General features: G+C 39.7%; 1 protein-coding gene across 1 annotated transcript; it reads right to left on the bottom strand.

Moving 5' to 3' along the window:
• Positions 1 to 549: 549 nt before the first annotated feature.
• Positions 550 to 4,722, bottom strand: mc2r (melanocortin 2 receptor). Its single transcript, XM_062399491.1, has 2 exons — positions 4,370 to 4,722; positions 550 to 1,099 (listed from the first exon to the last, which is right to left on the bottom strand). The coding sequence occupies exons 1-2, from the start codon at positions 4,720 to 4,722 to the stop codon at positions 550 to 552; spliced, it is 903 nt and encodes a 300-aa protein (XP_062255475.1).
• Between the last annotated feature and the right edge of the window lie 8,356 nt (positions 4,723 to 13,078).

Raw genomic sequence — 13,078 nt, 5'->3', positions numbered from 1 at the left:
TCTGCTGTGTGGTCACTATTAAAATGTTTGTAGTGTTTATATATATATATATAATTAATTGCAAAGAAAAGCAAGTCATTTGTATTGTTTGTATTTTCAGACTGGTCAATAGCATTTTAATTCATACACAAAAACAGTTAATGAGATGATTTTTGGAACAAACTGACATTGTTTAGTTGTAAATGTTGCTTGAATATGTACATTAAGTATACTCGTATACTTTATATTCACTGTGTTAGATATATTTTACACACATAGATATATATACAATTGGGTTTCTGTGGCTGAGGTGTGGTTGTCCTCCAACCAGCATGTCGGCGGTATGATTCTCAGTCTTTCCCATCTGCATGCCGACGTGTCTTTGGGCAATATACTGAACCCCTTAATGGCCGCTCATAGATGTTGAATGCACTAATTGTAAGTTGCTTTGGATAAAAAACTACATGTTATGTAATATAAATATATGCAAAAAAGTTAACATAAAGTGCCCTGCATGTACAGACAACATAAAATATAGAACATAGAATATAAGGCAGAAACAAATTTTCTCTATGAGCATGGCTTCCAATTTGAACAAAGCAGCATCTTTCTGAAGGTTTGTCTGAGCTCTGCGCTGCGGAAGGCATAGATGCCTGGGTCAATAAGGGCGTGACTCATCACCAGCACCATGTGCAGCTGGAATAGCGATCGGTAGCACTCACAGTATGGGTTCGTCGGGCACACCATGATGATGATAAGGTGTACAAAAAACGGCGCCCAACACACCATGAATGTCCCGAACAGGATGGTGAGAGTCAGGGCCCCTCTCATGCTGCAGCACCTCCATTGACACTTCCCCACGCCACTGGTGGGCAAAGCTGCAATCTTCAGGGCATGGATGCGAGCCAGCATGAACATGTAGACATAGAGGAAGCAGATAATCACCAAGGAGACGACGAAGAAGACAACAAAGCAGATCATGGTGAACTTGGCGGCAAAGAACCTCACCATAAGTATGGCTGACACCCCACACATTGTCCAGATGATACCCAAGACTGCCCTGGTGCGTTGCATTGTCATAATGTTGTGATATCGCAGTGCATGGAAGATGGTGATGTAACTGGAAATGAAAACAAAGATTTAAATCTTCCTAAATCATGATCATTACATTGGGTGTCATGTGGCAGCTTTAAACCTTCAGTAACTTGACTTTTGTGGCCATGTGTTGTAGTGGACTTTTTTTCTTCTTGTAAGCTGATACATATAACTGTTTTCGGCCAAAAAAGGCCTTTTACATGTTTATGTCTGACTCCCCACAGATATGTTGAGACGAAGTTCCAGTTAGTCCTGATGTTATGAATTAATGTTTATGTAAGAAAAAAATAGAAATAGAGGTTAACTATTTTCATGCACCAAAATAGATAGTAGGGCCACATTCCTTGACAGTCACTTAATCCATTATGATTTACACAGTTTAAAGCATCATGATGTAAAATAGGGCTTGAGCAAGCCCGTTTTGAGCATTTACGCTTCACTTCCCGTGTCCATCACGCAACGCCTAACCACGCTCACAAATCATGTATTAAGGTATTATGTAAATCTAATTAAGATTGCAAAACGAGGCTTACTTCCTGTTGTTAGTAGGTGGCGCTATCACTCTCCCTACATACAGACTTATTGATATGTTCAGGCTGAGACTCTGATCATGTGACAGAATTTTGAAGCCGATTAGACCAGTGATTTTCAACCTTTTTTGAGCCGCGGCACATTTTTTACATTTACAAATTCCCTGGGCACACCACCAACCAAAATGACACCAAATGACACTCTATGGCCTAACAAAGTACATATAATACATATAGTTAGTAATATAGTTTCTAAATGTATTAAAAAGCACTATTTTAAAGTATTTTAGCCCTTTATTACTCTTACCTTTAATGAGCACAAATTGAATCAAATTTATGAAAAAATCTTTGATTTAACTAAACTTTATTTAACGGAGACATATTATGCCCATTTTACCAGTTGATGTGGTTCCTTGGGGTCCTAATGAAATGTCTGTAAAAAAAATTGGTCAAAATACCACAAGGATCATTTAAAACAGCACCTTTTTACCCTGTCTAAAACAGCCCTCGTCAGATTGACCTGTTTTGAGTGCAGACAGCTACTCCCGCCGTTTACCCGCGCTTCATTGAATTTCTTCACTTTGACATTCAGAGCACTTGGCAGAAATCACATCGCGTCAACAACCACCGTGGGCCTTCGCGATGCTTTGTTTTAATTAAACGGTCGTATTCCCCTGGTCCGCACCAGTTCTAAGTCAGAAGCTAGGCGCCAGCTGAGGCGCACCGCCGGAGGGGGCCCCCGCACGAGCGGAAAGTTCCCCCAGCGGGCGCCGTAGCTGAGGGGATCAGCGAGAAGGGACCGACGCGCGTTGAGAGTCGCCGCAGCTGCCCCTCCGTACCCGGTACCCGCCTTCCGCACCGTCGACGGACACCGCCTGCGGTCCAAGAGAAAGAATGCCCCCGCAGCAGCGACACCGTGAGGCGCCGTGGACGAGGACAACCCCTACAAAATAAAACATTGAGGCGTGAGGCACGTGCCCAGCGGTTTGACCACAAATACCATTGAACATCGGTGAAAGTCAAGATTATTACCGATGTGCCGATGTCAGTAAACGAGGCAAATATAGGCCTCTACTGATGTACGGCCGATACATCGGTGCAACACTAGATATTAGATAATTTCCCGAGGCACACCTGACGATCTCTCACGAGAGATGGTCGAAAATCACTGGAATAGACAATACACAGTGGATTTAAAGAAAACTTCCTGTTTCACAGGGATCAGTAGGTGGTGCTATGACCCTGACTCAATATTGACTCATGGAGCTGTTTGGGCATGGACTCTGATCATGTGACAGAATTTTGAGGTTGATGGGACTATTCACAGTGAATCAGTAGGTGGTTCTATGACCCTGAGTTAAAATTGACATATAGAGCTGTTCAGGCCCGTAATCTGATCATGTGACAGAATTTGGGGGCTGATTGGACAATGCACAGTGGAGTCCTAAACAAACGCTGTTTTCACAGTGAATCAATAGGTGGTGCTATAACCCAGAATAAAAATTGACACATGGAGCTGTTCAGGCCCGGAATCTGATCATGTTACAGTTTTTGTTGGTGTTTGGACAAGAGAGTGGAGTGGAGGTGGAGTTATGACAACTTTGTCACCTTTGGCTAAGGATCAACCTTCCCTAAACACCAATGTTTGAGGAAATTTCACAATTCTGACCATGGACGTATGACTTGTCTGAGCTCATTTGAGCTATATATTATAAAGCAGCCAAGAGCAGTGCATCAAAGTATAAAATATGTCATTTCCTGTCGCAAGCAGGTGTCACTGTAATGATGAGTCAATATAAACATATTGATCTGATCAGAGCGGGACTGTAATCGTGTAGAAGAGTTTTGAGTCTGATTGGTTTATGCACAGAGGACTTATCACAAATCCCTCTTTTTTGGTGAATCATTAAACTTTGACGCCACGGTCACACCCTGTGACATACACTAAATTTTTGAATTATTTTTATCAATATAAAATGCCCGACTTGTTGAAATTTGGAATACATCAAAGTCTAAGACATGCAAAAAATACATTTCCTGTTGCCACTAGGGAACGCTGTGATTTTAAGTTATGATTTCTGTGTAAATGTTATCAGGTCGGGATTTTTGTCATACATATCCAGCTTGGATTAGATTGGACCATGTATGTCTGTGATACAACAACCTTGTGTTTTGATCGCAAGTAATCAATATTTGGTGCCACGCAACTGTCACACTGTGTGACTAAAACAACAACATCAAGGTAGTGTTAATCCCCATCATGTTTAGATGACACTCACCGAATTTGATCTGATGAAAGCTATAGGAGGTGCTCGTTAAAATACACGTGTAAAATGGCCATAATGGCCGCTAAATCCAAAATGTCAGACTTCCTATTTTTCATAATGCTCCTTGAAATTTTTTTGTTCATCTGGTCATGATACACATGGAGATCAGCTAAAGCAAACTCAGGGGCAGCATTCTAGGTGGTGTTGTTTTTTACCATTTTACCATGCCTATTTCAAATTACTCCAGAATATGTAAATTTTCATCACTTTAACATTTTCTGTCAAATTGGCCCATGTCTAGGCCTTGAAAAACTAAAATCATTTGCCTGAAAAATAATAATAATCACATCAGTTTCAATAGGGCCTTTGCATTGTCAGTGCTTGGGCCCTAATTAGTATTCTTGTTGATTGTATTCATACCATCACACTACTGGTCTTAAAGTATCAGACATTGTTCTATAACACTTTGGTGTGCATATCCCAGCCCTACCCACATACCGGTCTACAGCAATGGCCAGGAAACTCGAGATGGAGCCAACAAACGACATACACAGCAGGGAGTCCATCACATCATCCAACTTTGTCTCAGAGGAGCCTCTTTTCTCCAGCTGCCCCACGTCGGCCAACACAATCATCAAGGTTTCCCAGGTTTTAGTAAGGCTGGCGATGGTGTTGAACGCTGCCAGGCTGCAGATGAAGCAGTACATGGGCGAGTGAAGATCCCTATTTCGTATTACGGCTAACACAACCAGGAAGTTCTCACCCAGGCTCACTAATCCCATGGTAAGGAAGAGAAGGACCGGGACTTTCACTTCAGGGCAGTCTGTCTGGATAACTGGGGTCGTGTTCATAGTTCTGTTAGAGGAGACGTTCCAGAGCTGTCAGGATATTGAGGAGAGTAAATTAGGTCAAGATTTAGCTCAGAAATACAATTTGAGTTTACCAATTTTAAATCTTCTTTTAATCTTCAAATCAATGTGTGTAAGTGAAAAACATTAAGGGAACTTTATTATGTAAAACATTTAATTACATTGAAAACGAGAATAATACCAAATAAAAAGTAACAATTAACAATTATTAGGATCAAATCTTTTCCATGTTCATCAGTGAACCAAAAATAGATACAAGGACACATAAACATTTAATTGCTCCCCAAAATACCTCTTGCTGATATAGTGTGAGGGGCTGCTCTGCTGTTGCCTTTTAGTAATGTAATGTACTACGGTCTTCATCAACAACAAGAACAAACTATATTAACAGATAAAAAGCTAAGCTAATACAACATTAACAGTTAATGTGATTGTGGAAGTATAGCTTGACTGTTACTTTTAGATGGCTATTTTGCTTATTGCTACCATAAGAAATAAGCAAGCTATCAGGATTGATATTGACAGTAAACCAGCTACATTTTTCTCTAACCTTTCACTTAAGATATGTCATTATCTTGTCACATATACCAGCCTTATTTAGTGAATAAGTGAGTGAAAAAGCAGGTAACTGCAATACAGCAAGGTGAGCAGTATTGAGGAATTGTTGACCATTTTCACATTACATTACTATATATACCACTATATATTATGTATATAATGTTAAATGATGTGATATCTGTACAGGGTAATATTCCCTGTCTAATTCCAAATATACTCCATTCTCTCTTTGAGCAGTACCAAAGGTCAGGTTATAGATAAAGGACCAACCAATGCATTGTAATAGCTAGGTGTAATATAAAGAGTGACAGCAATTCTAGCCATTCATGGATGTGCTGTTAGAATGGGTGAATGGACATCTAAAAGTAACATATATATATATATACAAATTTAATACGATTTCATATATATATTAGAGCTGTGAAAAATAACGCGTTAGCGCGTTATGATTAAATTACAGGATTAATTTGTTTGTTTTTTTAACGCATTTAATGCATGCGCACAAGGACCTTCCAATATACCCACAATTCCGCCCACTCTGCACTAGTCGCCGCTCTAATGCAGTCAGACCGCAGCTGCCATTCAATCAAATAAACAACATGGATAATTCTGATGAACCTGAAAACCTTCTGGTTGGGAAGATCGTGTTCCATAAAAACAAAGATCGAACATTAAACTAAACCAAGGTGATATGTACACTCTGTGGGAAGACGTTATCGTTTCACAGTAGTAATACCCGCCTAAAGTACCACCGCAACGCAAAGCATGTGTCGGTTGGCGATGGGCATTCAAGTGCAATGAGCCAAACCAGCTTCACTCGCAGGACACATTGTGCAAAAGAAGCGGTCAACTTTACTGTCAGAGAATGTGAACAAGTTAGTTTGCCTCACCAACTGGCTAAAGAACGACTAGCTAAGAGGGCCTTGAGAGGCATTAGATTGTGTAATGGGGTGGTTAATGGTTGTTTTGACAAAAAAAATTCAACCATCCTATAAAAAGAATGGCTAAGAAGCTCAAATAATTTCTGTTTGATTTAAAAAGAAAAGAAAAAAGTTTTATCCAACCATACAATGGCTTAGAAGCCTATATTATTTTTAGGATGAAGATTATAGTAATGTTCCATATGGAATAGCAAAGAGAACCGCTAAAGAACTGCTGGGTTGCAGTACCATTGTTTTGTTTATTTACGATTATTAAAAGAAAACATGTTAAATATATATATATCCGTCTTTTGTCATAAATTGTTTGTTTTCACAAAAATATACTGAGAAATCGGTAATGTGATTAATCATGATTAATCCATAGAAACCTGTGATAATTTGATTAAAAATTTTAATCATTTCACAGACCTAATATATATATGAAATCTTATTAAAGTTGTTAACCCAGAATTTTGTGGAACTTTCATGCTGTGTTGGGGTTATAAATGCAATGTATTCATAAACTGGTTTAGGAAGAAAATCACATCGGAAATAAAAACTGTTCTTAAGATAAGGTGCAGCAGCCGCTCTAAAATTTCTGTCCAACAATGTTGTTGAAGATAATAAATTAGTTCTACTATTTATTTGTTATCACTTATGATGATAGATGAACAGAAAGACAGGCAGATATTTGTGCATGTCATTCTGGCTATCCATGCAATATTAAGGGGAAGACGGGAAATAAACTCCACAACCAGATGAACACACACCAGGTTTAGCAGCTGCCTCCTCTCTCAGCAACATTCTGATATTTGATATCAGACCGGACCTGTAATTGCATAAACATGATTTGATTGCCTAGCGTCTACTCTTTGAGTATTGTTTTAAACAAGATTTAATTGGTGGGGGGCCTGTGCTGCCACTTCAAAAGTTTTGCATTTTACTGCACACAGCACAAGCAAGGAAAAGTAACTGAACCCAAAAGCAATTAAGCAATGCATGACATCATCATCTGATTCAAAGTGCCTTTTCGTTGAAGCCTCCATCATGTACAGTACCGTTCAAAAGTTTGGGGTCACTTAGAAATGTCCTTATTTTTCAAAGAAATGCACTTTTTCTTTAAATGAAGATGACAATAAATTAATCAGAAATACACTCTATACATTGTTAATGAGGTAAATGACTATTATGGGTGGAAATGTCTGTTTTTTAATGAAATATCTACATAGGCCACTGTATAGAGACCCATTTCCAGCAAATTGCGAAGAACCTGAACTTTTTCTACAACGGTGTGTACTACTCCCTTCAGAGAACGGGCTCTATCCAGAGTAAAAAGAGAAGTGGGAGGCCCCGGTGCACAACTCAGTAAGAAGACAAGTATATTAGAGTCTCTAGTTTGATAAATAAACGCCTCACAGGTCCTCAACTGGCAGCTTCTTTAAATGGTACCCGCACAACACCAGTGTCATAGCTACAGTAAATAAGCGACTCCGGGATGCTGGGAGTGGCAAAGAAAAAGCCATAACTGGCCAATAAAAAGAAAAGATTGATATGGGCAAAAGAACACAGACATTGGACAGAGGAAGATTGGAAAAAAGTTATGGAAGACAAATCAAAGTTTGAGGTGTTTGGATCATACAGAAGAACATCTGTGAGACACAGAACAGGTGAAAAGATGCTGGAAGAGTGCCTGACGCCATCTGTCAAGCATGGTGGCGGTAATATGATGGTCCGGGGCGGCTTTGGTGCTGGAAAATGGCAGATTTGGACAAGATCAAGGGATTTTAAATGAGGAAGGCTATCACTCCATTGTGCAAAGCCATGCCATACCCTGTTGACAGCGCTTGATTGGAGCCAATTTCCTCCTACAACAGGACAATGACCCAAAGCACACCTCCAAATTATGCAATAACTATAAGAAGTGCCCATCGAGCCAATCCAACTTGTGGGTGGTACTTCAGGAAGAGTGGGGTGAAATTTCTGCAGATTAACTCAATAAACTAACAGCTAGAATGCCAAAAGTCTGCAATGCTGTAATTGTTGCAAATGGAGCATTCTTTGACGAAAGTAAAGTTTGAAGAAAAAAAATAATATTTCAAATAAAAATAATTATTTCTAACCTTATCAATGTCTTGACTGTATTTGCAACTCATTTGATAAATAAAAGTGTTACTTTTCATGGAAAACACAAAATTGTTAGCCTGGAAGTCCAGACGAATTCAGCCCCGCCCACAACATTTGAGGTCGGGAAGTTCGGTCTGGAGTCGCTCCGTTGGGGAGAAATTATGCCCAGTTCGAAATCATCTGGACCAATCAGACTGTCAGGGCGGGCTTTATACGATGATGGACAGATGATCAACGGTAACGTAATCAACCACGTCATCAAAGTGCCCTTGGGTTGAATTCGTTTTCAACAAACATGCCTGCTGCTGGAGAGCTGAGATGTGCAGATGCTGCCATTGAGTCTGTTTTAGAAGACATCGACAGTGATTCATTTTGAAAGAGGAACAGAGAATGTGGAGGCGACGCCAAAGCACCGCGCTAATCCTTATCACGCCGGCGCTTGGCTGTTCACACCGGACACTGAAGCGACGCTGAACCGCCGGGCAGCGCTAATAATATCACCCGTTGATCCAGTAGATTAAAAGCATATACTTACTTGTTGCTTCAACATTAAGCAACAGCGTCCCAACATTTGTCTTTCTTGGTGTTGTCTTTATACGAGGATCATACAACTCACTGTACTTCTCCACTTCAATTATTAATTTAATGTCATCCATGTTGAAGAACTTCGCTGTTTGCTCCGTAAAATGTCGGGTGTCGGGGGTAAATTACGTATTCTCCACTTAACCCTATGTGGAGAATACGTAGCCCCCTCTGTCTCTCTTTTTATCTGTATCACTGCTTGTGTGGCTGTAGTGGATAGGCAGAGGGGGACATTTAATAATGTCATTGGTCAAATTAAAACTCCAGGACAACAGAAGGGGACTTCAAAGTATGGGATACATATTTGACCATTTATATCACATTAAATATGTCATCAATATAGTTTAAGATCGTTTTTCAGTGTGTTTCCTGGTGCGATACACTTGCGTCAAGTGCAAAAAATAGACTCCACGCCGAAACGATCGCTGCACGGAGCGAGGTTGCCTTGGCGCAGGGCGGCGTTTCAGCCTCCGGTGTGACCCGCACAAATGTTTTAACATGGGAGTGGATGGGAGCCAGCTGTTATTTAAGGCTTGACGCTGCGCTGAAGGGTCGCTCGGCATCGCTTCAGCGTCCGCTGTGAACCCGGCGTTAGTAAATAACTCACAATGCGTTGCTTAACATACGTCACATACTACGTTGCTCTGACTGGTTGTAGGTCTATCCAATTGAGCGAAGAGGAATTTTATTTCCTGGTCAGTTGAAACACGCCCCATAATCACAGCCCAATGGAGCGGTATCAGACTCACATTCTGACTAGAATTGTGAGTCTGACAATGTCAGGCTACAAAATTGTCTGGGTGACCCAAACTTTTGAACGGTAGTGTATGAATGCTCCATAAGGCTGTAGTTTGGCATAATTGTTATTAATGCTTTTAAAAATAGCCAACATACTAAGACTGTGCATTAACATGCTCCTTGGAAGGTCCCATTTCCTGAGTTGTGAAGTTATTCCAAATTTGTTATGTTCAGGTGCTTTGAAGTTGGAATTTGGACAAATCATAATAGCTGTTAACATATTTTGTTGTATGTGTATTTAGTCAGTGTGTTTCCTCGTGCAGTTGCCAGAACATGGCCACTGCCGCTTATTAGGTTATTTTGTGAGGAACAATATCTGCACCAAACTTCATGGCTGATAGTATTTGTAACAATGTTTCGTAGCTTTGATAAAACTTTCATAGGCCCATCAGTAAAGAAACTATCGAACCAGATTCTTGTTAGACTCAATAAACCAACAAATACACCAACAAATACATTTTGAGTTAGGCTTCCTGGCTTGCTTGGTATTAGCTTTCACAGTCCCAATGGGTTTGGATGAGTTTAGATGCCAGTCCAAAAAAATGTCCACACTAAACTGGGAATGTTTGCATTGCACACATAAGAGCAATATAGAGCATTCTCTAAACTGAAACCACGAGATTGGGAAAAACAATGTTTTTTCAGATAAAATGTTATATAGCAGCATTAATATTTCCCTTCAGTGGGTCTACAGCCAAATCTTGAACCTACGCTGCAGAGAGATGCCCTAACCCAAGTGGTCGCAGCCATAAACATGACATGAAATATAGACATTATCCATAATCACTTCACTCATGCTTTCATTTCACAAGTTGCTTATGCAAACATTTCTTTCCTCTCCATGCCTCTCTCTATTTCTCTCTGTCCACCCCTTTCCCCATAACCAAAACACTTATCTGTCCAAGTCCTTTATTGTGAAACATCTCTGCATTTCTTTCCCTACATTACAGCTTCTTCTTTGCACTGTTAATTTCATGCTGAAGGTCAAACAGTGGGCTTTAAATGAAATTACATTATTATGGGGCTGGATGTTCCTTGTGATCATATGATCTATTTAGAAATGCTGCGTATTGAAGTAGCAGTCACACGTAGCTGTTATCATTTGGGCTCAGATACAGGTTGGATTTACACACTGAATGTCCCTCGGCATAGGACACACTGCTAGAGTCCAATGAGGCTGCAAATAAATAAACATATTTCCCGTTTATAGCACTAAGCTATAGCATAAAACAAGCTATGTTGTCTATGTTTCCTTTTTAAAATTATGATACCTTTTTGAACAGATGCTTAGTTGAGCCACAAACCCTCAACAATGAGCTCCTATTGAAAAATGATCAGAGCCTCATTAATCAGCCAGGACTTTACAAAATGAGAGAAGGAACCATAATGGACAGGGCTTAATTTACCAGTATTATAGAGAGTATACTGGTAAAATAAGCCCTGTCCATATAGCATTTGCTTGCTCTCTTACTCAGTAGCCCCACATCTTATCTGTTTTTTTCTAAAATGTATCCTTGATTCGTTTGTTTTCCTCTTCCAGATTAACTATATGGCAATCTGATAACTATAAAACTACATTAAGCTTTAAAAACAGCAACAGTAAATGCACTGACACTAATTAACTCCTATATAGCCAGAGACAAAACATAGCTCAACATTTAGTTTCCTCATTGAATTCATGATTAGTCATTATATATGTAAAAGCTTGAATTAAATGAAGAATAATGTAAGAGCCTTACTTGTTCCTTTCTTCACAGCCACTTGCTGAAACAAACTTTTAGTTTAAAACCCTTTTCAGAAGATGGTTTGTCTGTTTTGTCATTTTAAAGAGCATCCAAACACAAAGTACTGGTATAAGGGCTGAAGTGAATGCATCTTCCAAAAGGTGTTTGGGCAGTAGACTGTGTTTATATAGGAGGGAAACAAGTTTGTTTTTGTAGCCTTGAAATGCTGCCTCACCAAGGCTATGATACATGTTTTAGTCCATTTCAGTGTTTTCCTGTTTGTCAATGTGTCTGTAATGAAGACAGCACAAGGATAGTCAGTGCACTGACCCTCCCTATCACTCTCGTTTATTCTAAATCTCTGTTTAGACAGTTACCTAATTTTGTTAGTTTTCAACTTCATTCTAGCGATATCAGTAAATCATACAGTGGAACAAAATTGCATTTCTTAGGAACCATGTGCGATCACAGTTAAAAGACAATATTTAAAATAAGCAGCAGCTTTAAAAGATATGCAATGATTCAATCAAGTACCTGAGTCAAAATGATTTATGTAAATATGAAAATTTCAGAGAAATAAATGATGTATCTTCTAATCATGTGTGTAATGGAATATGTATATGTGGGACCCAGATGCAGAATAATACACAGCAGAGTTAGTTGGAATTGACCTTTAATGCAGCTTTCACTAGCATGGACCAGACCACAGCAGTGTATCATTTGAATGTGTTCTTGGTGGCTCCCTGTCCGAATCTGCTCCAGTGTGTAGACGTCTGTGGTGTGTAGCTGTGAGATTCAGTGTAGATTTTCATCTTATTTGAAGTGTGGCACACAGGTCGGTGAGTTCCTGGCTGTGGAAGGATTGATCCATCTCATCTGACCTTCTTCAATCAGCAGTTCAATGACAATATTCACCTATACATGTAACTGTAAAATGATCTAATGTCAATGCTGCTGCAAGAGCTGTAAGGTCCGGTTAGATGTACCGGAAGTTCCTTCATACTGGCCCATAGTATGTCTTAGTATGTCATGGTACGTCTTACAGGTAGCTGGAAAACAACATTAGTAATATGAGTTTATTATTAATAAACGGATAAAGCCGTGCTACATCACCGTTGGAAGATCAACAGTAGAAAGACACAATTACTTAACAGTTACTTACATACAATGTCGTCATTTTCCAAACTGTAAATCCGGACTTGCAGCTAGAGTCTTGGCCTAATGTGCAGTGACCACCTCCTTGTAGAGATGGCTCAGGCTGTAAAAACACAATGATGAAATGGATCAGATAATGTTAACGTAGAGAATGTATTTTATACAGCACAGTGCTTCTCTTCTTTTTATACTTGCTCCGGTTCATGGCGCTGGCTATTTGCCTCAGAGGTGTGAAGAGACGGGTAGTTTCCTATACAATACAACCGGACAAAAAGTCACGTTTATGAAAAAACTTAACAGGATAAACTCTTAAGTTTAAGCAGTTCGTACATTTTTAAACATGCACTAGTTCTGCTCAAGCACGCGATGCTGTCTTCTTTACGACTTTCCCGCTAATATCACAGTTGTTAACACGCTGACACAAGTGTGTTAATCCCTAGCGCGCCAGCGCTTGGCTGTTCACACCGGACGCGGAAG

The sequence above is a fragment of the Platichthys flesus genome, chromosome 11 (assembly GCF_949316205.1).
Source record: "Platichthys flesus chromosome 11, fPlaFle2.1, whole genome shotgun sequence".
Lineage (NCBI taxonomy): Eukaryota > Metazoa > Chordata > Actinopteri > Pleuronectiformes > Pleuronectidae > Platichthys > Platichthys flesus.
The sequence above is the reverse complement of the archived record's forward strand: the minus strand, read 5'-3'. Positions and strand labels throughout refer to the sequence as shown.